Here is a 27,135-nt window from a genome sequence, read left to right on the forward strand (position 1 = left end):
TGGATCTACAAGCATATGGACATATGAGAGTTGTTATTGAATCTGATAATATCAACCTAATCAAATTCTTAACTGATGGAAACCACCCTTTGCCGTTGTTGATCCGTCCAATTGTTGATGATATTTTACATTTACCATCCTTGTTTTATGTTTGTAATTTCTATTATGTTCCAAGGGAGATAAACACTGTGACCGACTCCCTGGCTCGGAAGGCCCTGTCTATTACATGCTTGACGGTTTGGCCTATTTTCAGTCTTTGGCTGCGAAAGTTGTGTTTGCTCTCAAATCTTTGAGTTGTTGCATGTTCTAATAAATCCTCTTACCGAAAAACAAAAAATTTAACTATTATTCTCTACCCAAAAGAAGAAAAAAAAAAAACTGTTATGCTCTTACCAAAAAGAATTAAAACTGTTATTTTGTTTTTTTTAGAATGAAACGGTGGATTTGAATTACGTAGATTTAAAAAACACAATATTAATGTGAGACACCAACTCAACAGTCATAATCATAATCGAGAACTGAGGTTTGGGTGTTTTCAGAAGTTCACTTTTATTTTCTTTTTGAGTGGCATGACCAATAACTAACTATGGCGATTAGGTAAATCTTTACAAAAAATTAAAACCAATGAATGTAAAACAAATTTGAAACCTACTTATCTTGTAATTTTCATTCTTATCTATTGGATCTAAGAAATTATCCCTTGGGATGACATGTTTTCTTTATAAAATTTTTCAATTTTTATTGGGTTTTCTTTTTTTTCTTTTTTTTTTTTTTTTTTAAAATTCGATTGGTTCAATCAGATTTGATTTTCTACTGGTTTCATTAAAACCAAATCGAAACCGAACCAATAAGGATTTGGTTCTACTTTTCTCAATCAGTCCAGCCGGTTTGGGCTGAAAATTTACCCCCGAGCCCAACGGTTATGGCAGAATCTCAAGTTTTTGGGGTTGTGATTTTATCAAATATTTTTTCCATATGGAGTCACTGTCACACTAGATATTCTCAAAACAAGTGTGGGAAGCACTGCTACACGTCAGGAAAGAGGGATAGTGTTAAGAGGAGAGAAAATGTGAGAAGAAATATGAGGGGACCAGGTGCACACAACATTTTCCATATAACTTGGGTTCAGATCAACTACAAAGGCAGTGTTTCCGTGGAAGTACCAAGTTTACTTGAGAAATGACCAAGTGACCAAGTCCAAGGGTTCTCTATCAAATGAACAGCTGACATTAATTATGGTCAAGTTGGGCCAAGGCAGAGGAGGGTGTAACCAGCAGGATCAACTTGATCCATTTCAGAATGACCAACTTGGGCTAAGAAGGATTCATTTCAAAATGCACAAGTTTCCATTGACGCTAGGCTTATATGAAGCTAGAATTTGCATGGATAGATCAAATCCACCTACGTATATGAATCACCCAAGAAAAGAATGGTAATAGCTAGGTTTTAAACAAATTAATGAAAGGTGGTGGCATTGTTTCTAAGATCTAACTAAACACCATTTACAATCAAAATCAAGCCCCTATGTTGCCAAGCCAGATGAAAAAAGGGAACTGGACCAAAGCCATGAAAAGCAAGAGATAGTGATGCTTGCTCGAATCATAATTCCTCACCTCTGCAAACAGTACTTGCTTCATCGTCTTCACCAAGAAGATCCCCATGCACAAACACATCCATGGCATCAGGAAATAGTATGTGTAGCCCCACAAGAACCTACCCAAAACAGCCACACACATCCCAGTAAAAGCATAACCACCATATGCCACAATGTCCAGCAGAGGTGCCTCTCCAATCCCCAATGAATACAGTGATGATTTAAGCAGCAGAACTTGTAAAAACCAGCCTAGTAGTCCTCTGGTGAACTGCAAAGTTAAAGCTTCTGGGCTAAACCTAGCAAAAATGAAGGACAAGAAAGAATACTTTCAAGAGTTAATTTTCAAAGGAAATGTAAGAAAGAATCTGACAAGTGCCTTTTTTTTTTCTTTTTCTTTTTTTTTTGGGGGGGGGGGGGTGTTGAAGAGAAATCTCATAAAGTCTAGGAACACTGAATCTTACTTCCCAATAAGTCCCAGCGAGAAACCGGCAAGAACCACATAGGTACCAAATCCCATTAAGGGAATGTACAAATCTGGAGCATTTATGTCATAGATTGGAGGTCTATAGGAGAGCCTGCCCCCAACTGGTTCGGCTATCCTCGTCCAATGCCCCTGGGTGAAATGTGGATTTCAGTAACTTGTAAGACAGACAAGCAACTAGCCAAAAGAACATTGAGATACCTTGTGATTACCCTGTGTAGGAATGGAAATAGAATAACCTTCAATTTGTTCCTCACATACTGGTCATTCACCTGGAAATAGTACTGGGGATCGGAGAAATACTTGCTTATCTGCTCATATAAGAACATTAAGTGAGAAAGATGTGCAGAAAGTTAACATAAAATGCATGTGGTAGACAATTTTTTGACTCCAATGCAGACTACAGAAGCAGTTGACAACTCATTACACACCCATAGCCCATAATTAACACAGCCATCTGATTAATAGCTTTCACCCAAAATGACAGAGACACTGTAACAAAAGAAAGACCAATTGTAAGAAATGTCAGGGTCACCTGAGCCATATGAATTTTGGCTATGATCCCTCCACGACATGGTTACCAATTTTACCAGTCAGGGACAGACATTTAGAAGTCATTTTAACCAATATGAATTAAAGGTTGTGAGCAGAGGTACACTCCTATTTATCAGATGTTTGCATAACTCAGAAATTCAGTAAATTAAGCCAAATGTTTTATATATATATAACACGTGGATTATGGTGGCACTGTGGATTGATGAGTCATAGTTGTTTCTTACTCTTTATCCATAAACTCAGGATATTTATAGCAATGGCATGCGACTTACAATGCTTTGTACATTTTCAGAGCTTGAACCCAGGATTTTCTCTCCATATGCACCCAGTCCACCTTGGATGAGTCCTGAACCAGCTCCATAGAATGCATTCCCTAGAGGATTGCTTTGAGGGTAGGGAGGCCTTGGCACCCCAGACTGTGCTCCCATATTATCATACATTTCTGTAATGACATAGAAGAAAGAAAGGTGACAACATGATCAGATAAAGTCAGAAACATAATTGGGGAAGAGGGGAAATATGCTTCTGTGCAAAACATTATCATATTTAAGAAACACAAAAAATCTTCTCCTTTTCTATAGTTGTAATGGGAGGGGGGGGGGGGGGAACCAGAATCATAAGCTACTCCCATCAATGAATCCCACCCCTGAGAAAGAGAAAAAGAGAAAGAAAAAAAAAGGTTGGAGGCATGTTGTGGGTACTGCGGCCTTCCCCCGGAGGAAAAGAAAGATTCCTCCACTCCTGAGGTGGGGGTGGTCTTCTGCAACCCTTTTATGTGGTTCATAGTATGGTTCAATATTTAAATTCATGGTTGAAAATTGAGGGATAGGGACATGCTTCATATACATTAAAGAAATAGGAGTCGCCACCTAGAGTTTGGGCCTAGGACCCAACAAGTGGTAGCCCAATCTCTCGGGACTGGAAAGGGCTACATGATTCCATTTGGTCTAGTCAGAGATTCCGATTAAGTGGTCAAGTTACGAAGATGGGAAGGTATTAGCACCCCACCTTGCCCAGTTAAACCGGTCTTTCTACTAGATGCTAGATTTCGAATGTTCTCCCATAATAATATGCCCTATTCTAACATGCATGGCTAAATCATGATGCCTCAACTATTTAAAAGAAGAAAAAATATACTATTCTAAATAATATGTACACTAAATGGAATAATTTAAGAATCTACATTGTGCCAAAATGAAGGGAAAAAGTATAAATGTATACATGTATGCAAAACCAGTAAAGTGATGAAAAACACGAGAAATGCGAGATACAAGATGTCTCCCCGCTCAGGTGGAAACGAACAATCGACTTACCTCTATCTTGTCGGACAGAATAACGGGTGTAAAGGTTAGGTTTGATGCTCAGATTTTGGGCAGAGTAATGGCGTCACGAGAGATTTGAAGCCAAATGCTTGATCCTCGGAGAGAATAATGGTGTCACAGAAGATTTGGAAGCCAAATGCTCGATCTTCGAACAGAATAACGGCAACATAGAAGATTTGGAAGCCAAATGCTCAATCTTCGAACAAAATAACGACGCTACATGGAGCTCATGGGATTTATGGAGGCAAGGTATGGGAATGGGTTGGATAGTCAGATCCAGGTGATCCGGACTACGGACAGGGTAACAGGACTAAAGATTGCAAAGCTGGGATGGGGTGGACCCCAAGACAAGCGGAACAGGACTTTGGACACTAAAACAGGTGAAACAGGGCTCTGGGAGCGCACCTCCCGAGAAAAGATGGATTGCTACAAATGAGGGAGGGAACCCCTATTTAGGGGTTCAGGGTCGCTCTGCTGCGCCGCGGAAGCCTTCCAAGAAGTTGCAGTAAAATTTGGGCTACTGAGGGGTCTGCAGCACCTCAGTAATCTAAATTACTGGTTCGTGGCGCCACAGAAGCCTGGCCTAGGCTCCGCAGTTGATCCTCCTTGATTGAGGGGCATTTTGGATTTTTTGTCCCTTTTGCCTCTTCATAAAATTTTCTATCGGGGGGCTCTGCTTTTGCCCCCTACAACCCCCACGGCCCGCTAACCGACTAGCGGGATCACCGTGGTCGGGGAAGGTGAGCAGTACCTCCTTCAACATTTGGTAAAATGGTCTTTTTTAAATCATTTTTAGGGATGTGAGGGTAATATAACTTGGTGTGGGGGTGAGTCCTCAAGAGAGAGATACCAATGCCTGTCTGTGTCCTGTTATCGTTATCGCCAGAGGGGGGGGGGGGTTGACAAAATTCAGCGTCTATACATGCGCTTGAGAATCCATTTGCACACTATCCAAGTGATCAATAATGTAACCACTCTCATACTCTAGAGCAAAGACCAATATCACTAACCTTAAAGGCACACCGATGCAGCCAGCCTCATGAGCCACTATTCAATTAGGTTATGGGCTTCTTTCTTTAGTTTGGCTGGGTTTTATATTTATTCTGAGCTTGGGTTTTGTACATTGGTAGAGTCTTTAATCATGTCTTTAATTTAAGTAGAGTAAGAGGATAAGTAAGGTTAGAGTTTATACATAAGTAGGGAAGTAATTCGTAGTTGGAAGTTTTTGATTCCGTTAATAGTTTAAGTATGATTCTATGTTTCTGATTTAGGGTCGAGCCTATAAATATGGATGTTGCAATCAAATTTTAAAAATGGTTAACAAAATGGAAGGGTTTCTTTGGCTGAGAATGGTTCTCTGCTTATGAAGGTTGATGGCAACCTTTGCTGGGTTTGAGGGGCAAACCTATTTGACTGTTCGTAGTGAACAGGTACTTTATTAGTTATGTTCTCTATGGGAGCAGATAAACATTCTTGAGATTATGTTATTTAAAAGCCTGCAATTAAGTTTCTTCTACAGTTCTGTGTTTTACGGTAGTTTTGGGACTGAAAAGAATCTCTGGAAACTTAAATTGAATCATACGGATCAGCTTGGGATTTGGAGGGTGGATCTGTTAATCTGTGTAATGTGTCCAGGTTCGATGTACCTTGTGTGTGCTAAGGTGGAGCTGAATCATCTCCACCTAGCATACCTTATTTGTTTTCCTAATGTAATCTATAAATAAAGTGGCCCTCTGTCTTCTAGAGACAAGCCGAATATTCTGATCCCACTTTGATATTCAACTTGGTATCAGAGTGCCAAAAAACGTTAAAATATTTTTTTGGTTTTCTTTTTCCGTCGCCGCCGCCAGTAGAGCACCACCACCGATCTCAAGGCTCTGGCCACACCGCGACAGACAAGGTTGACTAGGGGTGTAAGTTTGGCCCTGTCGGCCCGAACCCGCCCTGAGCCTGAACAGGGCCTAGGTTGGATTTTTTAACCTTGAAGGCGGGTTAGGGTTGAAATTTTCAGGCCATGGGGTCAGGGTCGGGCTGGGCCAGGGTTGAGGCCTTGGGCTAGCGGGCCTGGCCCGACCCTGTGTTAGGTGCTTAGGTTATGCTTTACAATTTATTGTTTACATTTTGCAACTTTTTTAGTGTCTAATTATCTATTGGTTTACCCAAAAAAAAGGCTAATTTATCAAACAAAAATATTTACAATTTTATGATTGGGCTAAGTTTTTTAACCCAAAAAAATGTCTAATACTCAATTGAGTATGAAATAAACCAATACCCAATCATATGTGTCTCATTTTTTTAATGCATAGGATGACGTAAATGGCAAAAAATCAGGGAAAGTCAAGGCCAACCAGGCCCAGGCAAAAATCAGGGTAAAAGGGCCAACCCAGCCCTTGGCAAAAAGTAGGATCAATCAGGGCAAACCCGGCCTAGCCCGGCCCAATCAGGGTCAATCAGGGCCGGGCTGGGCTGGGTTGAGCCCGACAAGGTTGGGCCTGGGCTGAGATATCTGGCTTGGGTTGAGCTAAGACGACTCAGGGTTGGGCTATGGTTTTGAAAAACCCGTCCTAGCCCGACCCTATTTCACCCATATGGTTGACTAAACATGAGCTAATGCATGTCGTACCACGTATGACCATCACTAACAATCACTGACCGCTCCACCAAGTGATCCACCCCCTCTCGTGATCCTCCAGGGGCCTCCCACCCCTTACTGCAAACCACCCAGGGTCTTCCGCCCTTGTCGCACGACCTCGCCCTTGCTGCACGGCCATCCTAGGGCCTCTCACCCTCTGTCGAAGCCACCTAGGTCCTCCCGCCCTCTATCAAATCCCGACACATATTCCAAGTGAAAAAAGCAAGGAAAAGAGCCTCTGGTCAAAAACCTACCATGTTCAACGACACCTCCTGATCTTGATCCGCCTCACTCGCCTCAGACAAGTAACTCCTCTATACCATCTGACCTTGATGTTCCTATTGCTATTCGAAAAGGAGTAAGAGCATATACCCAACACCACATTTCTAACTTTATTTCCTATGAGTCCTTGTCCCCTTCCTATTGGGCCTTTGTTTCCTCCATATCTTCTGTTTCTACCCTGCAATGATGGAAAGATGTCATGGCTGATCCCAAGTGGAAGGTTACTACGTTAGAGGAGATGTAAGCTCTTAAGAAAAACAACACGTGGGAACTTGTTCCGCATCCTCATGCAAAGAAGCTAGTACGGTGCAAGTGGTATACACAGTAAAACATAAAGCTGATGGAACCGTTGAACAGTATAAAGCAAGGTTGGTTGCTAAAGGTTTCACATAGACATACGGCATCGACTACCAGGGCATGTTCGCCCTTATTGCCAAAATGAATTTTTTTCGTGCTTTACTATCCTGTGCTGCGATGTCAAGAATGGGTTTTTGAATGGGGATCTTGAAGAAGAAGTCTACATGGACATACCTCCTTGGTTTGAAACCACCTCTACAGTAAGGAAGATGTGCAGACTGAAGAAATCTCTCTATGGCCTAAAACAATCCCCACGAGCCTGGTTTAGGCGATTCCTAAAGGCTATGTTGAAATTTGGGTACAAGCAAAGCCAGGCAGATCACACTTTGTTCGTCAAACATGAAAAAGGAAAGGTTACAACCCTCATTGTATATGTTGACGATATTGTTGTGACTGATAGTGATGAGGATAAGCTGATGAGATCACCAACATAAAAACTCAACTGGCTCAGGAGTTTGAGATTAAAGATTCGAGACCGCTCAGATACTTCCTAGGAATTGAGGTTGCTTGTTCCAACAAGCTTTATTTCTCAGAGGAAGTATGTCCTAGATTTTCTCAGTGAAATTGGTATGTTGGGATGCAAACCAGCAGAGTCTCCTATTGAAGTCAATCATCATCTAAGCAACACCGGGGGTGATCCAATCGACAAGGAGAGTTATCAGAGACTGGTGGACAAGTTGATCTAACTTCCCATACTCGGCCAGATATAGGCTACGCGGTTGGAATTGTCAGCCGATTCTTACATGATCCTCCTACCATGCACCTTAAGGCCGCATACTGGATCTTGAGATACTTGAAATCAGCCCCTGGCAAAGGTGTTTTATTTTCCAACAACAATAATCTTCAATTGGAAGCCTTTACAGATACTGATTGGTCTGGCTCTATTGATGACCGACACTCTACTTCCGGGTATTGCACCTTCCTTGGAGGCAACTTGGTTACTTGGAGAAACAAGAAACAAGCTATTGTATCCAGATCCAGTGCAGAGGCTGAGTATCAAGCAATGGTCCAAGGAGTTTGCAAACTAGTCAGGCTCAAGGTATTATTAGGAGATTTGGGCTTAGCTGTTGCTACGCCTATGCGCTTATATTGTGACAACAAAGCAGCAATCAGCATAGCACATAATCCGGTTCAACATGACAAAACCAAGCATATTGAAATCAACTGGGACTTCATCAAAGAGAAACTGGAACAAGGCACCATTTGCATTCTTTTTGTCACCACGGCTAATCAATTAGCTGATGTCTTTACGAAAGGACTTCATTGTAAAATGTTTCACCCTCTTGTGAGCAAGTTGGGCCCATGCCAGATATATATGCTCCAACTTGAGGGGGAGTGTTAATATGTGTAATGTGTCTAGGTTCGATGTACCTTGTGTGTGGTTGTGTGCTAAGGTGGAGCTGAGTCATCTCCACCTAGCATACCTTATTTGTTTCCCTAATGCAATCTATAGTAAAGTGGGCCACAAGTACCCCCTTCTTGTGCTTCCAGTCAACTGCATATTTCAGCATAAACATCACACAGTTTGGGTAGCTTCTGATTTCTGTTTCCAGTTTTCTAATTCTCTTATCGAGCAACTACCATAAGCAATCAATTCTGTTATGAATTGCATTAAATGAGCCTAGAACAGCCATTAAACCAGCAGGGAGGACTTCCTCTCAAGGAGAGGAAATCAACCTGCCGAACAGAAGCACATCACCTTTAATCGTGCCCTTCAATTTTCTAAAAAAAAAATTGATCTTTCTCCAACATTCTGCCATCCTTTATTAGTGCCTATAGAACTCTCGTTGAATTTTGGTTCAATTCTGATTGATTTGGGTCACTTAGGTATCACATATATCCCCAATTCCCATATCACATATGTCAGAAAATTGTATCTGATCTTTTCTGTTTCTATTTCTTACTTCTAACACAATATCTGAGTCAATATTCAATACAATTCCTAAGGATTACGATTAACATTCACAACTATAGGATAAGGGGATTAGAGTTCATCTAGATAGTAAGCCCTTGATTCAGATTATCACAACAAAAGTCACTTTCCTTAAATTCATATCATCAACTCCTAGCCAACAAGTGGCGAAGAGGCGAGATCTGTTTCTGTTCAAAGTTTACTATTTTCCGTTTAATGATGGCTCCAATGTTGGAAAAAAAAGTTTTACCCACTCAACTTGTTTGCCTAAAAAAGTTGACCCAGGCAACTCACCAGTGAATCAAAATAACCAATTCATTGCATTTATTATTAGCTAGTAGTTTTAATACATAGCTAACAAAGAAAGAAGCACAATGAGGGTCTATTTCTTATTAGATCTTTGAAATTTAATCTCCACTGATTAGACTATTGGTTCAAAGTTCAATCTGCCTCCTATAAGATCTAATTAAATTTCCCTATGATTAAACCAGTTTTTTTTTCCCTATAAGGTGTTTGGTGTAGGAGAAGAAGCAGCTTTCAGCACTTTGTTGCAGAAGAATCAGAAGATTTGTCTCAGGTTTTCTTTATCTTATCAATAGTTGAAAGAAGAAGCAGAAGAGTAAGAGTAAGAAGCCATACCAACAGGTGGTAGTTGGTGAACCATTAAATTAGGAGATGGGGGAAATTCTGGCCAACATTAGGAGTGAGGGAGGGGCAACAAAGAAGGTAGATTGGGTGAAGGCAACAACGGAACGACCTCAAGGAGTGTATGGAATATTCTAACAATTTTAGGGGCTTTTTAGCCCTTTAATAGACTCAAGACTACAATACAAAAACTAATTTAAAAGGACCAAACATTTCCCTAACTCAGAGAGTTTGTAATGATTCGGTACTAAGTATAGTTCATTGAAATATGGTCTGACTGGGACCGAATCACATCATTTTTTCAACTTGAACAAGTTTCCATGACTCTTGACCAGGTTCCATTTCCGGTTTTCCAACTATGGATGATTGTATGTTGGATCCCTTTGTCTTTACATGTCCCCACAGCAGTGGCAGTTATAAATTTGGGCATATAGCCTAGATAGAGGTTGTTTTATGAACATAAATGGTCCTAAATTGATCAGGGTTATTTTAGCTTCAGTTTACTTGTTTTAAGTCAGTTTGGTAAAAGCTGAGATATTCCATTCCACAAATGACAAAACCACTGATCCTTCTATGGCTTGGGTCAAAATCTTCTTTACCTTTTTTCTTAATGGATCAGCCCTTGTAAACTTTTCAATCCCAAATTTCTAGTTTGTGCTTTCCTATTCTTAATTAGTCCTTAAACTTTTACCACCATCTGTTCGGTTACACTCCTAGCCTGCTCACCATTCATTCAGCCAAAACCTATAACCCTTCTAGGAACAGGACCCCGGCTGTCCTACATCAATTTCCTGATAAAAGAAAAGGAAGAAGAACTTAGTATTTTCTTACTAGGTTTTTGCTTCTACATCACTCTACTGATGAGCAAAGAACACTGACATTCCACATGAGAGGTTTCATTTGGGCTAGTAGTCACCAAAAAGGTCTTCACTTTCAACTTCACCTCATGTGTCTTCAAAAAACCTTCCGGATGTCTCCATCTTTCAGCCCCCAATCACAGAGTTCTTCAACCAATCTTGATTCAGGAGTTCTAATCTCTTAAACTTTTTTTGAACCAAATTAAATGATTCCAATCTCTTCTAAGGTTTTGAACATACTGGAGTCTGAATGCAACCCCCCCCCCCTCCCAAACCCATCTAATGTAGTCCTAGATTGGAAGGGATCCAACTAGGAGCAAGTAAACCAGGATCTGTAATGAGCAAGTGAATCGGCTAGGTCAAATTAGGGTTTTTGGTGAATATAGGGTTAGGGTTTGATGTATGGGTTATGTCAAGTTGAGGTAGGGGAGTCTATCAGTGAAGGTCCTGAGATGTTTTAATGGATGGAAGTGTGTAAACTTGAATGGGCAGTAAGGTTAGGGTTAGGGTTTCAGGTTTTTGAAAAGAGAAAACGATGGATTTTTAAGGTTTATGATGGTCAGATGGGGGAGCAACTTGAATCAAGTTTTGCTTATGGTGAGAGGAGAGTTCGATCCAAAAAAGGAGGGATTTTGCTGGCTGGTTTGGTCAGGACAGAATTTAGGTATTGGGAAAAGTGAAAACAAAAAGAGGGAATGTTGGTTTGCTGGTTTAGAGGATTAGAAGAAGAAAGGTTAGGGTTTGAATGAATCAAACTCACTGTTGTTGCAGAATTTTTTTGGCAGCAGCTTGTTTGATAGAGAAACTTGAATAAAAATTGAATCTTGAACTAGAACTTGAAGGAGATCTTTAAAGAATTTGAAGGAGAGTGATGCAGATTCATCATCGAAATGGGCTCATTTCTTTAGAAATAAGTCTAGGGTTAGGATATATATATATATATGTTGGGCCTTTGATCCCAAGGGTTTTCTATGTAATAGGCCACTTTAATGAGCCTAAACTAGGAGTACATAGGTTGCATACAGGATTAGCCCAATACTTAGTTTATTTTTCATGTTTTAAATTGAACCGGTTGAACCACTGGTCCAATTTAAGTGAAATGTTCCTGTTGGCTGATAGGGTCTTATATCCTATTGGTTACTTAGGAATATTCTTAGTTTAAGTGTTTTAAATTGTTTTTAGTTTAATTATACCTCTCCACGATTTATGAAGAGGGAAGAGTTGTAATAGCTTTAGGATTTGGCCTATGGCCTTTTATTATAAAAGATTAAATCGTGGGAGGCTCCCCCACAGTTTATGAATTTAAAAAAATAGAATTGTGCTGCTGCCGATTGTTGCTGCTACTACTCTTTAGAATGTTTTGGCTTGTAGTTCTATCAAGGAAGAAGGGCAGGTGGATCTCCTGTGACTCCTTGCGCCGTGACGGCCGGGAGGATCCCTATCCGAAGGTGGTTCTATCCTTCAACCCTGTTCAAGCTGCTGCCACTAGAGTTCTGCTGCAATTTGATCAGTATCTTCTTCTTCTAACCCTCTAACTCCCCCCTCCACAACCGATCCCCTTTATTTTTGTTTGAATTCCATTAAACCTAATTCTATTAAACCCTAGATCTTACTGTTCAGCCATATTTGACCATCAGAATTAGTTCAAATTCAAACCACAGTCTCCATACTACATCCCCTCCACTCGATCCAAATTGTAGCCCTATTCTCCCACTCCAACCCTAATTTACCCTCTCTGTAAAACCCAAAAAAACCCTAAATTTTGTGTAGCCCAATTCAGCCATCAGAATTAGACCATATTACAACCAAGCACCCTTCCCATTGCCCCTAGCACTCGGCCAGAAGTCCTGCCCCAAATTCCCATCCCAAACCCTAATTTCAACCAAAAGTCTAAAACCCTAACCCTAATTTCTGAAATTTCAAATCCTTATCTAAACCTAATCAAACCTAGCTTATTAAAGTCCCTAAAACTGCCTATTAAAACCATATAAGATTTAGCTCCATTCTCATAAACCTAACCCTAGAAATTGACCTAAAACCCTAATTCTGCCCATTCGAACCAACAGCCCCCTTTGAGATCCTGTTGCTTGGCCTCTAGTAGGACCCTTCTCCTATCTAGAACTACATTAGAGAGCTTCGAAAGAACCACCCGGGCTTCACACCGCAAGGTGTCGATTGGATCAAACACCAATCCCACCAACGAACCACCCAGGCTTCCCACCGCAAGGTGTCAATCGGATCAAACACCGATCCCACCAGCCTTGATCAAACACAAGACAGAAATCTTCAATGGAGAAGAAGAGCAGCAAAACGCTTTTAACTAATATCAAAATTCGTGTTCAATACTTAACCCCCCTTATAACCTTATATAAAAGACTCAAAAATAGACTAATACTCTAAAAAGGAAAGGCCTAACCCAATCCTTAACCAATTAGGTAATTTAAAATGACTAGGAAACTGAAATAGACTCAAAACATAATCTTATTCCAACCCCACAAACACTTAAAAGAAAACTACTAAAATACTTAAATTGAACCATTGGTTGAACCGGTTCAATTTATGAACAAAAACACCAACATAAAACTAAGTATTGAACTAATCCCGTATGCAACTTATGTACCCCAACTTTAGGCCCATAAAAGTGGCCTATTACATAGAAAACCCATGGGACCAAAGGCCCAACATGTATAGAACCTAACCCTAGACTTATTCCCATCAAAATAAGCCTCTTTGGGTGATGTATCTGCATCACCATCCCCTAGAAAATGGATGAAAAAAGAAAAGCAACAATCATAGTCGAGTTCAACTTCAACATCCTCCCCTTGGGTATTTTATAAACAATCAAATCCTCCCATGCTCTTCTTGCAAACCTAGTCACCCTGGTACTCAGTACTTTTGGGACTGCATAAAAAGGCAGTCCATGTCAATGCCTCCTGCAACTTCCAATCATTTCCAAAGCCCTGTTCTATGCACTGGTAGCTGTTCCACCCCTTTTGTCCTCTCTATGTCAATAGAAGGGTTTGGTGGTTTTGACCTCCATTTCATTACTCTGACAGTAAGCTTTTTTGGACATCTTGCTTTTTTGGACATCTTTTAACTGTTTAATAACACCTTACCCTAACTGATTGGCTGCCACCAGGCTCAAAACACCCTCTACAGGAACTGGTGCTACATCTAGACCTCATCATCTAGACCTCATCATCATTTACTCTCCCTTCAATATTCATCAACCAAAAGGCTAAGTGAAGAAGTTTCTACTTGTTAGTTGCGTTGGATATGTGTGTCCATCAGACCCAATTTAAATAGTTTAAATTGATGTTAATTCTCATCATTTAATGTATGACTGACTGTGCCTTAAGGTTAGACCTTTAGACCGTTCGCAACTAGGGACTGTATTAGGCCATACCTCTTCAACATTCATCAACCAAAAGGCTAAGTGAAGAAGTTTCTACTTGTTAGTTGTGTTGGATATGTCTGTCCATCAGGCCCAATTTGAATAGTTTAAATTGATATTAATTCTCATCATTTAATGTGTGATTGACTGTGCCTTAAGGTTAGACCTTTAGACTGTTCGCAACTAGGGACTGTATTAGGCCTTCAGTTCATAACTTCATATGGTTGTTACACCTGTATATTTTCTCATGAATGAGATTCTGGAAATATAAGTGTAAGTACTCATATGTTATGTGTATCAAATTGGATCATTATGGGAGTCTTGCATAGAGTGCCATCTGTTGCATCTTGGCCACAAAACTCTCATCATTGGTGCTTTGATCTCCAGATCTAGGAGGACCTCACCGTTGCAGTTGAACATTGTGTGTTTTGATGTACTAAAAGTTAAAGCCAATACTGGCTAATTATTGGAGCATTGGATTCACAACTTTCACTTGTGAATGGGATAGATTCTTAATAAGGAATCCACTTCCCGAAAAGGGGAGAATATCGAGAGGGAATTCATTGATTGTGATTGGACAAAACTTGGACCTCGGTGGCAATTTTGTAAGGTGTTTGCAATGATTTAAAAAATTATATAATTATATTTAAAAATGATTTATCAAAGTTATAAATCCAATCAACAGTCGAGATTCCTTGATTAATTGTGTTCGACGTACTCGTTTATCTGTCAGGTGATATTGTTATGTGGAGAGACAAGGGATAAATAATTTAGCCACCATGTGGATTTAATTACCTCCCACTTAGGGTAGTGTGATTTGTAAATAGTTTACCTATCACTTAAGTTAAAGTACCTTCTGGTAAAATACAACAATCCTAATAGGATCACTCAATAGGATCCCACCACTTGTGATGGGGACATCAGTCCCATTCCTAAAGACTTTCGAAGAGTTTACCAACGAAGACTGCACAGACATCTTCAGCTTGGATCCGGCTCACTTTGGTTGGACGGAGATTTCTTTCGTAATGTATTGTGGTGCTGAACTGGAGTACTTTTGCTGGCCTAAGTAATTTTAATCTTTTATTGTGATTTGGGTCATATGTAATTTTGGTTCAGTTTGGTTCGGCTTGGTTCAGTTTGGTTCAGTTTTTTTTTTTGTTCAGTTTATGGTTCTTTATAATTTTGGTCTAGGCCCAGGCCCACTTGGATCAGCCCTTTAAGTTGACTAGTGGACTTCTTGGAACTTGTGCTCCATTATCAGCCCCTTAAGTTGACTAGTGGACTTTTTGGAACTTGTGCTCCATTAGTTTTAGGAAACAGCTCAGCTTTTGGGTGTGTTTCCCTATGTGTTGGTCTTCCCAAGGGGAGGTCAATAATTTTCAATTGTTTTTTCTTATTTAAGTTGTGTACAGGCCATTTGGCCATGTAATGTTGAATGTTAAGAAATGAAATGAAACAAGCTATTGGCTCTTGGGTCTCCTTCTCCTCTCTTGCGTGGAGCATCTTCTCCCCTCAACCCCCCCAAATGGATTTTCTTCTTCTTCTCTCCTCTATTACAGCAGCACAGCAGGTAAGTGGTTAAGATATTTGTCTCCCTTCTTCCCCACTCCCTCTTTCTTTCCCCCCCGAATCGAACCTGCCTTCTTCTTCTTTCTTTTCTGTTTGTTACATTATCTGCTCTACCCCATTCCCCCCTACTCGAATGCATGCTCATCATTCCCCCTCCCCACCCTGTCGTGATTCCTAATTTGGAACCTTGACCATTGTTATTATCTAATCTGTTTTCACCTATACTGCTGTTAAACTTTATGCATCTTCTCCAAACTTTGCTTATGTCTTATTCTCTATTGGAATGCATGCCTAGGACTAGTACAGCATGAATTCTTTTTAGAGTATTGAAAGGTCTCTGCACTTGATTTGGTAATTTATGTATTGTTTCCACTTCCCCATTTTGCCTATCAAATGTTTGTGGAAATGATGCTATGAGTTCTATTCTGTATTGTTCATTATTGCATAGACTTTTCAATGTTTTATTCATACATATGAGTCTATTTATGCTGCTGCTACCCATTTCTGTTGCCTGCTGTCCTACGAGTTATAACCCATTAGTTATCCTAAGTAGCAACCCATGTAGGAGCCCTAGTTTCTAGGTATCCACCTACATCAACTTGGTATCAGAGCTTGTGTTTAAGCTATCTTAGGTTGCTGTTACATTAGGGCAATCTGTCCCACACCTTGCCATAGTTCTGTCCTTTCGGTTCCAGCCTCAATGTGGACAACCTTGAGTACAGCCATTCCTTTCCTAGGTTGTTGACAGTCCTAATCTAAGTGTTTGATCCCTTGTATGTCCACCAGGAGTGGTAGAACATACCAAAACATGCCAGGCTCCAATAGCTCTACCATTACACCTGAACAATTAGAAAGGATCTTCAAATAGAATGAAGAAACCTTAAGAGCTATCCAAGAAATTTCAAACCGACTTAATGTTGTGGAAACATCCATGCGACAAGACCACACTGTTCAAGGTAACAGACCTAGACAAGAAGTTACCCAACAAGAACTTGAAGAGCATGATCGTAACATTGATGATCATGATAGGTATGGGGATAACTTCCTAGGCAATGGGCGTGGTCGAGGTAGAGGAAGAGGTCGAGGACCTCAAGGGCATCATTTTCAAAGGAATTATCATCCGCATAGGGATGAGGAATTCTATGAACCCCAAGACCGAGAATTTGACATTAGGAGAATGATCAAGGTTGAAGCCCCCTCCTATGCTGGGCAAATTGATGCCAAAGTCTTGTTGGATTGGATTAGGCAAATGGATAGATATTTTGATTTCTATGAAATGTCCGAGGAAGTTCGCTTCCGATTTGCCAAAATCAAGCTCACAGGAGCATCCCAAGATTTCTGGACAGAACTAGAATACCAAGAGCAGAACTTAGGAATTAAGCCTGTGTCCACATGGGTGGAAATGCAAGAGAGATTCAAAAGGGAGTTTCTGCCTATGACCGATAGGCTTCAACTTCTACATGAAATGAACACCCATAGGCAAGGAAAGTTGTCTGTAACTGAGTACATGAGCAAGTTCAATGATCTGAAAATCAGGAGTTGTACTCGTGAAGATACTGAACAGACCCTTTCCAAGTTCCTTACTGGACTCAATTCAAACATTCGAACACGCATGGCACCACACATGGTTCGAGATGTCCATCAGGCTTTTAGAGTTACCTTAGAACTTGAGTCATCCATGAGGACCTTTTCTCAAAAGAAGAATTTCCAAAGTGGAGAGTCAAATGTCAAAAAGCCTTTTCAAGGTTCTTCAAGTTTCTCTAAGACAACTGGCAACCCTTCTCGTCAGTTTGAGAACAACAAGGATAAGGGCATTTTGGGTGCAGCACCCAAAAAGAATGGTCAACAACAATGTTTTAAGTGTCAAGGATTTGGCCATTATGTCAGAGACTACCCTAACAAGAATCTTTACGTTGGGAACCAGAATCTTAAAGAGGAAGACCAGAGTGAAAACTAAGATGAGAGTCAGGATAATGAGTTTGAGGATCACAATCCAAATGAGATCATTTCTGATGAAGAACAAGAGGAGAGCAATACCTCCCGATTAGGTGTTGTTCGATGCATGGTCTCGCAACCCAAAAGCGACAATGATTGGCGGCGAACCAATATTTTCATCACGTACACCTGTCATCAGGGTAAGAATTGCCGTGTCGCTATTGACAATGGAAGTTGCATGAATGTGGTTTCTCAAAGTGTTGTGGCTAGAATGGGACTCAAATCTCAAGCCCATTCAAAGCCATACAAAGTCGCTTGGGTAGATCAATCTACTATTCCTGTCACTCTTAGGTATTTAGTCCCTTTGCAGTTTGCGGGCTATGAGGAGAGAGTTTGGTGCGATGTCCTAGAGATGGATGTTGCCCACATCATTTTAGGGAGACCTTGGTTGTATGACCGAGATGTCACAAACTATAGGAAGTCTAACACCTGTGTCTTTAAATTTAAAGGGAAAAAGATTAGACTGACACCTAGTGCACCCAAGGAAGTAAAGGTCCCTGAACACAAGGGTAGTACCTCCAAGCAAGCTCCAAAGAAAACACTCAACATTCTAAATCAACAGCAGTTTGAGAGTGAGTGTAAAGAGTTGGGGGTTATCTACGCTCTAGTTCCCAAGCCAAGTAAAGCTGAATCGTCAAGCAAATTTACTAAGGCTCCTAGAGAAATGCAACCCTTGTTGAAGGAATTTGAACAACTATTCCCTGAGGAGTTACCAAATGAGCTACCACCAATGCGTGAAATCCAACACGCAATCGATCTAGTTCCTGGCTCATCTTTGCCAAATCTAACCCACTATCGTATGAACCCTAAAGAACATCTCGAGCTCAAACGACAAGTGGATGAGTTTCTTCATAAAGGATTCATAAAGGATAATCTAAGTCTGTGTGCAGTACCTGCTTTACTCACACCCAAGAAGGATGGCACTTGGAGAATGTGCATCGACAGTAGAGCCGTCAATAAGATCACTGTCAAGTATAGGTTTCCTATACCTAGACTTGATGACATGTTGGATATGATGGCGGGGTCGTCCATCTTTTCAAAAATTGACCTCAAGAGCGGGTACCACCAAATTCGGATTAGACCTGGGGATGAGTGGAAGATAGCCTTCAAGACGAAGGATGGACTTTTTGAATGGTTAGTTATGCCCTTTGGCTTATCCAATGCACCGAGCACTTTCATGAGGATTATGAATCAAGTGCTTCAACCATTCATTGGCAAGTTCTTAGTGGTTTACTTTGATGACATCCTCATCTATAGTAACACCACATCTTCCCACTTGGATTAATTACAACAAGTTTTTAGGGTGCTACTAAAGGCTAAACTTTATGTCAATCTCAAGAAATGCACCTTCATGAGTAATCAAGTTATCTTCTTAGGATTTGTTGTGTCAGCTCAAGGAGTAGCTGCTGATCCTGAGAAAATCAGAGCGATTGTTGAATGGCCCGAGCCTACCAATGTTCACGAGGTGTGAAACTTTCACGGCTTAGCAACCTTCTATAGAAGGTTCATTTATCGTTTTAGTTCCATCATGTCTCCTGTCACAGATTGCATGAAAAAGGAAGGAGTTCCAATGGACTAAAAACGCTGCCAAGGCCTTTATGGAGATAAAGAAATTGATGACGGAAGCACCAGTCTTACGTCTCCCAGATTTCTCCAAAGTTTTTGAAGTCAATTGTGACGCATCTGGTGTTGGGATAGGTAGAGTCTTAGGACAAGAAGGACACCCATTGCTTATTTCAGTGAGAAGCTAAATGAGGCTAAGCAACGCTATTCCACATATGACAGAATTCTATACGGTTGTGCAATCCCTGCACTATTGGCGACATTATCTGTTACCGCAAGAGTTCGCGTTGTTTTCAAATCACCAGGCCCTGAAATACTTAAGTGCCTAGAAAAAGCTCAATCAAAGGCACGCTAAGTGGGTCGAATTTCTTCAAGAGTACACCTTTGTACTCAAGCACAGACCTGGTGTTGAGAACACTGTAGCAGATGTGTTGAGTCGAGTCAATATCTTGTTCAAGCACATGAGTGCTAGGCACCGAACTAATGTTTTGCTCCAAACAATGAGCATTGAGGTAGTACGGTTTGAGCGAATCAAGGACTAATATCCCACTTGTCTTGATTTTAGTGAGATTTTCACTTCAGTGAATCAAGATCCTCCTATTGCTCGTTCGGATTTCCTGCTAAAGGATGGGTTTTTGTTTAAAAGTGTCAAACTATGCATTCCCAGGACATCACTTCAGGATTATCTGATTTGGGAATTGCATGCTGGAGGAGTCGCTGGACATTTTGGTCGAGACAAGACTACCACTCTTGTTGAAGATAGGTTCTTTTGGCCCGGTTTGAAAAGGGATGTTTCTCGAATTGTAAGTCAGTGTCATACATGCCAGTCTGCCAAGCAACAAAAGAAGAACACTGGCTTGTACACTCCCCTTCCTGTGCCACATGCTCCATGGCAAGACCTTAGCATGGAATTTATGCTTGGTCTTCCCAAAACTTCAAAGGGACATGACTTTATCTTTGTGGTTGTGGATAGGTCTTCAAAAATGACACACTTCATCCCATGTTCAAAAACTGCTAATGCATCCAATGTGGCCAAACTTTTTTTCAATGAGATCGTCAAGTATCATGGTCTGCCTTTAACCATAGTGTCTGATAGGGATGTTAAATTCACAAGCCACTTTTGGCGAACCTTATGGCAGATGATGGGTACTAAACTCCGTTTCTCCACTGCGTTCCATCCCCAGACTGATGGTCAAACTGAAGTCATCAATCGGAGTCTCGGAAATTTGTTACGTTGTTTGGTTGGAGAGTATCTTAAAAGTTGGGACAGAATCCTCACCCAAGCAGAGTTTGCTTTCAATAGCTCTAAGAATAGGACTACGGGTATGTCTCCTTTTGAAGTCTGTCTAGGTTACCAACCCAGGGCACCCATTGACCTTATCCCAGCCATGTCTAGCTCTAGAACCTCCCCATCAGCCGAGTCTTTTGCACAGCATATTCATGACTTACATGCAGGTATAAGGCAGCAAATTGCGTTGAGTAATGACCAATACAAGTCAGGGGTTGATGTGCATCGACGACTATAAACATTTGAGGAAGGTGATATGGTGATGGTGAGAATCAAGCCACAAAGATTCTCCAAAGGAAAAGCGAGCAAATTGCATGCTCGTAGTGCAGGTCCATTCAAAATTCTCAAAAAGGTAAGTGCTAATGCTTATGTCTTGGAATTACCTTCTGATATGGGAATCAGTAACATCTTCAATGTTGAAGATCTTGCCCCTTACCACACACCCCTACTGATGCTCCTTTCTACCCCCAATGACCTTGAGGACTTTCCATTTATTGTTGATGACACTTCAGTCCCTGCCCCTCCACTTCCACCCACCCCTTTGCCTCCTGTGCCTAAAACTGTTAAAGGAACAGAAGAAGTTGAGGATATCCTTGATGAAAGGATTGTTTCTTCAAGTGACGGAGGAACCCGAGAGTTCTTAGTTAAGTGGCGTAATCGCCCGGAGATTGATTGCACTTGGATTCCTATCGAGGAGTTTCGACAGCTCAACCCCGACATGCTTGAGCGCTACTTGAATTTTTATTCACCGGAAGTGAACTCTTCAAAGCCCGGGAGAGTTGATGGGGACATCAGTCCCATTCCTAAAGACTTTCGAAGAGTTTACCAACGAAGACTGCGCAGACATCTTCAGCTTGGATCAGGCTCACTTTGGTTGGACGGAGATTTCTTTCGTAATGGATTGTGGTGCTGAACTGGAGTACTTTTGCTGGCCTAAGTAATTTTAATCTTTTATTGTGATTTGGGTCATATGTAATTTTGGTTCAGTTTGGTTTGGTTTGGTTCAGTTTGGTTCAGTTTTTTTTTTTTTGTTCAGTTTTTTATTCAATTTGTGGTTCTTTATAATTTTGGTCTAGGCCCAGGCCCACTTGGATCAGCCCCTTAAGTTGACTAGTGGATTTCTTGGAACTTGTGCTCCATTATCAGCCCCTTAAGTTGACTAGTGGACTTTTTGGAACTTGTGCTCCATTAGTTTTAGGAAACAGCTCAACTTTTGGGTGTGTTTCCCTATGTGTTGGTCTTCCCAAGGGGAGGTCAATAATTTTCTATTGTTTTGTTTCTTATTTAAGTTGTGTACAGCCCATTTGGCCATGTAATGTTGAATGTTAAGAAATGAAATGAAACAAGCTATTGGCTCTTGGGTCTCCTTCTCCTCTCTTACGTGGAGCATCTTCTCCCCTCAATCCCCCAAATGGATTTTCTTCTTCTTCTCTCCTACTCTGTTACAGCAACACAGCAGGTAAGTGGTTAAGTTATTTGTCTCGCTTCTTCCCCACTCCCTCTTTCTTTCCCCCCCCCCCCAATCGAACCTGCCTTGTTCTTCTTTCTTTTCTGTTTGTTACATTATCTGCTCTACCCCATTCCCCCCTACTCGAATGCATGCTCATCATTCCCCCTCCCCTCCCTGTTGTGATTCCTAATTTGGAACCTTGAACCATTGTTATTATCTAATCTGTTTTCACCTATACTGCTGTTAAACTTTATGCATCTTCTTCATACTTTGCTTATGTCTTATTCTCTATTGGAATGCATGCCTAGGACTAGTACAGCATGAATTCTTTTTAGAGTATTGAAAGGTCTCTGCACTTGATTTGGTAATTTATGTATTGTTTCCCCTTCCCCATTTTGCCTATCAAATGTTTGTGGAAATGATGCTATGAGTTCTATTCTGTATTGTTCATTATTGCATAGACTTTTCAATGTTTTATTCATGCATATGAGTCTGTATATGCTGTTGCTACCCATTTCTGTTGCCTGCTGTCCTACGAGTTTTAACCCATTAGTTATCCTAAGTAGCAACCCATGTAGGAGCCCTAGTTTCTAGGTATCCACCTACATCAACTTGTCTTGTGGACCATGCTCAGATAAAGGTTTTCCTTCTCTTTATAATAAGGATAAGGGACTGAGAGAAAAGATGTTTGTACAAAATTCAGAGTTCCAAATTCTCTTCTTTTCCTCTCCAACCTAGGGTTTTGAATCCTAACCTCCATTGTTGAAGAATGGAGTTCCTACGGATGAGTGGAGACACCAGCACAAGTGTTGAGTCCCTTTGGAGGTGTTGCGCTTGTGACACTACAAAGGTAATCCGAAACCCATTTTTTGGTTTTCGTGAATACCCTAATGTATGCGAGGATGCCTTTCCTCCAGCAAAATTTTTATTTGCCATTACCCCATCCGCCAACAAGTTGTTGGTTGCATATAAGCCGGGAAGGATTAGATCCTGGCTCTATGGTTGTATCTTAACGCAGACAGTAGCAAAGTATCATCTTATGCCCACTAATCTCCTTCGACCACTGCCTCCACATTCCTCAATCACACTTCAGAATTCCAAAAGCTCACGTCCAGCATGGCTTGTGGTAGAAAGCTTGGGACCAGAGCATGAGAGAGTTGATAGGGGAAGCAAACAAAGAATAATACAATCTTCTACGCTGTAATTGATGAGTTAACTGAATAATAGATATTCTAATCTTTACAAATAATAATAATAACAACAAAGCATACAGTCTCCAACCCGGAACAACCTCCTCTCCCCTCAGATTCCATTTTCTTTTTCTGAGTATCTGAGGCGTCATTTTTCTCAAGAAAGATGCTAACAGTTTAGGATTTATTTCACTAAGACCAGTCGCTTGATAAGCAAAAGTTTCGCTAAGAAAAGAAACTTACAGAAATGTTTTTCCGGGCTGAGGTCTGACTCAGACCTTAGCAGATATCTGAAAGAGAGAGAATACCTGGAGATTGCTCTGAAACCGTATGTTTGCGGGAGATTTGAGCCTGGACTTGAACGAACAAAGCCAATAAGGAAACCCCAGATCTCAACGAATAGAGAGAGAGGGGAGGGCTTATCAGAGTGACCTCCTTCGATTTGTTGATCGTCAAAGTTGACGACCGCGAAAGTTGAATGGCAGACTATGATAGGAGACTGGGTGGGAAGGCCGCCAGCCCAGAGGCCGAAGGAACTCCTCTTCTTCCGCTCCAAACGCAAGTGCTTTTCTTTCTCAAAGATGTCAATTGACAAATATACCCTCAACTTTGATTACAAGTTACTTGCGTCGGTTGCAAACCCATTGGTCGATGCAATGAGTCGGTTCTCGTCTTCTAGCTGGGGATCCTCTCGCTCTCTGTCTCCCGCCTTCCCCCAGCAATTAGGGGTGTAAATGAATAGCCAAAATTCATTTCCGTAGCCGTGTCCGTGTCCATTTTGCTCTATCCAAATTCGTCTGAAAGCTAAACGGATGCGGATACGGATAGGCTATAACTATCTGAAAAGCTATATTTACATGTAAACGGATAAAATATCCGATCCGTATTCGTGTCCGTATCCGTTTAGTACTATCTGAATCCGTCCGATAGCTAATCGAATGCAGATGCGGATATAGCACTATCCGAGCCGAATCCGATCCGTTTACAGCCCTACCTGCAATTCCCAGGCTCTCCCTACCATGGTTTGAAGTATCGGATCGGATCGGCCGATTTTGGCTGGATCGAATCGGTATCGGCCGATACCGATCCAGCTGTATGAACAGGGGCAAAATTGTAAAAGAATCAGATTTTTTATAAAAAAAAACATATGCGAGAGTGTCATATTTGCCCGAGTTTGGGCAATCCCGATCTGTATCGGGCGATCCGATGCCAATCCAGTCGTTACCGAGATTACAAACCATGCTCCCCACTCTTGCAGCTTTGTAGCACTGTACCGCCTGTAGCTTTGTAGTATTGTATCACCTATTGTAATTCCAATCTAATGATCAAAAAGAAAAAAGAAGCAAAAAAATAGGGAAAATTGCAAGATTATTCAAGAGCAAATTATATGACCCTCCCTTGGACTATGGTCCTACTACAACCCCCCCCCCCCTTCAGTATTTTGAACAATTACGTGGACCTCCCCTGGGTTATGGTGGGGGCTTACAAGTAACCCCAGTTTGTTATGTTGAAACCGTTAATTGAAGCAAAACATTCATAAATGGTCATGTTATCCTTCATTAGTGTAGTTTTACCCTTATACCTTTTCATTACAAAACGTTGAGATATCTCTTCAACCTTCCATTGTTCCAGCCTCATCTTCCATCTCACCTCTTTCTTCTCTGGCACTTTGCAAGGAGTATTCTCTCCAATCTGGTGATCTTCGAGCTATGAAACTGATGACCAACTCCGACGACTCTACAGCAACACTTTTCTTCATACTCTTGAATGGATTCTGTATAATGGCTTTGTGATTCACATCAAAGATGGAAGCCCTAAGCCTTTGGTCCTTAAAAGGGGACTTCTGGGCAACCCATCATTTGGAGTTTGATGTGGGTTATTCCAATATTTCAAAAACAAGGAAAACGAAGAGAAGATGGCTTGTGGGTAATATTGTACGTCAGAGAAGAAGTTCCCATCACTTGTTTGCTTTAAAGTACTCATCGATGTTGGTATCCAAAATATGATGCTTCATATGGGATTTTCACCAACAACTCAAAACTGAATGAGAAATTTACTTGGACACCCCCTAGACTATGGCCATTTTGCTTATAATCCCCCCCTTTTTCAAACAATTATTTGAACACCTCCTGCATTTTACCATTTCTTTCAAGTAGGTCATGTCCATTAGTTTAGTGATGATGTCATCGGTTAAATTTTTGTAATGCCTAAACTACCCTTAAAGGGTACTGAAGTGACAGATTTACCCCTTGCAACCTACCCCATACCACCTCGCCTCACCCTACCCCATTCCCTCCATCCCCATATCAACAGTAACTACTAAGCTGTGCCAAGTCACATGCCATTATCCCAAGTTCCTCCATGACCCATCATCTTAATACCAGCCTGTTGTGTCAAGAAATCCTCGGGTGGTCCTTCGGGTGCCGCAACCTACAAAAGGACGTCAGGGACAAGGGAGAATCGGTGTGATTCCGACCTAGGACTCTCCGATGCCTAAGTAAGATCTCTCTGAGCAACGAATGAATCACTAGAATTCAACATGGGTTCATGGGGGGAGAATACCTGAGTATTTATAGCAGAATATGGCGGTGTGGAGAGTCCAGGTAGATAGTGATAGGCCTCCTTGGTAGTAGAGTCCATCACGTAGTAGATCACCTCCTCTTGGGAGGTTGAGTCTGGATAGGGAAGGAGTTCCCTTGCAGATAGACATGCGTGCTCCTCAAGTGTTGGATAAGATCCTTGAGGGTCATGCATAGATAAGGTGCATCTCTTTTGGGATAAGATCCCTTTGCCGGTAGGATGATGTAAATCCGGGTGGTGGTGCCATTGCCCACTCGTGTAGTGACCTTGGTCCTTGAGCGACCTACTGGGTCTCTTCCTCTTAAGTCTAGCAGATGAATCTTGATGTAGCCGAGTCTGGGTCGTCCTCTCTTCATGCCATGCCACGTGGCGGATCAGGGTTGGCCCCGAGTATTTATGGTTTATCACGTGCCCCCCACTCTCTTGGAACGGAGTGCTCAAGAGAGTAATGCTCTTGTCTTCATGTTTACGAGGGGCTTTATGTAAATAAGCCTTCTTGGAAGGAGTTCCATGAGAAACCTTTTGTGGGTGTGAGAGGTGAGGGGTTCAAATCCTCTCCACTACACTTTTGCTATCTTTTCTTGTTCCGTTTTGCTATTTCTTCTTTTTTCTCCCTTCATTCTTCATTTGACCCTACTTTTTCTTTCTTGCTTTCCATCTTCTCTCTCTTGCTTTTCACTTTACTCTCCCTCTTTCTTGAAGCTTGCAACCATATCATTTACCCTCCAAGTGTTTGCTTTTTGTTCTCTTTGAGTATAGTGGTTTTCCTCTTTTCTCTCTTTCTTTGCGTTAGTCTTCTTTTTTTGGTCTTGCCATTTGGTCTTGTGCATGGACGAGCGAATGAGATCGAGTGAGATTGTGGGCACAGTTGCGACCACGAGGACGGACGCCCGTGGTTGTCGCCCATCGCCTGTGCACCCTACGCCGTGGCCCATCGTCCGTCACCAATGGTCGTCGCCCATCGCCCGCTCCTGCGTCGCGCGCATGCGTCGCCCACGCCAGCTCGCTCTCGCCCGCAGTCTAGCCCTACTCGCGGTCCCGCTCGCTCACGGTCTCTTGCACGCTATTGCCCGTAGTCTCGCCCTCTCTTCCTTCTAGTATGGTCACCAAAAAAAAAATCTTTTTTTTTTGGTACTGAGTCAAATTAGTCTTTTGCTACAGTCACGTCTTCCCGCAGACCTCGGCCTTGACTCATCGTGGACCTCGACCTCGACCTCCTTCATGAACTTTGACTTCAACCTTCGTCATGGACCTCAACCTCGACCTCAACCTTCGTCGCGGACCTCAACCTTCTTGGTACGTTTCCCTTGCTTTGTTGCTATCATTTGTTGTGTGCACCTTTACAATTAAGCTCTTAAAATTCTTTCCTGATTGAATGTTCTTGTTGCAGTTCACTATTGGAGTGCTTAGCTTGGAGTTGAGGGGTGTCACCCAAGTAAGTCCTCCTTTTCCACGATCATGTCGAGTAA

General features: G+C 41.5%; 1 protein-coding gene across 1 annotated transcript in view; it reads right to left on the reverse strand.

The window, feature by feature from the left end:
- The window catches only part of LOC122653183 (protein YIF1B-like), a 38,716-nt gene extending 15,221 nt beyond the window's left edge, over nucleotides 1–23,495 (reverse strand). Inside the window, exons 1-5 of the mRNA XM_043847126.1 lie at nucleotides 23,395–23,495; nucleotides 2,903–3,072; nucleotides 2,288–2,386; nucleotides 2,056–2,207; nucleotides 1,507–1,890 (exon numbers count right to left, since the gene is read on the reverse strand). Coding sequence (XP_043703061.1) covers nucleotides 1,515–1,890; nucleotides 2,056–2,207; nucleotides 2,288–2,386; nucleotides 2,903–3,070 — 795 coding nt within the window. The 5' untranslated portion in view covers nucleotides 3,071–3,072; nucleotides 23,395–23,495 and the 3' untranslated portion in view covers nucleotides 1,507–1,514. The remainder of the gene's footprint in view (nucleotides 1–1,506; nucleotides 1,891–2,055; nucleotides 2,208–2,287; nucleotides 2,387–2,902; nucleotides 3,073–23,394) is intronic.
- Between the last annotated feature and the right edge of the window lie 3,640 nt (nucleotides 23,496–27,135).

This window comes from Telopea speciosissima, chromosome 2 (genome assembly GCF_018873765.1).
Source record: "Telopea speciosissima isolate NSW1024214 ecotype Mountain lineage chromosome 2, Tspe_v1, whole genome shotgun sequence".
Taxonomy (NCBI): domain Eukaryota; kingdom Viridiplantae; phylum Streptophyta; class Magnoliopsida; order Proteales; family Proteaceae; genus Telopea; species Telopea speciosissima.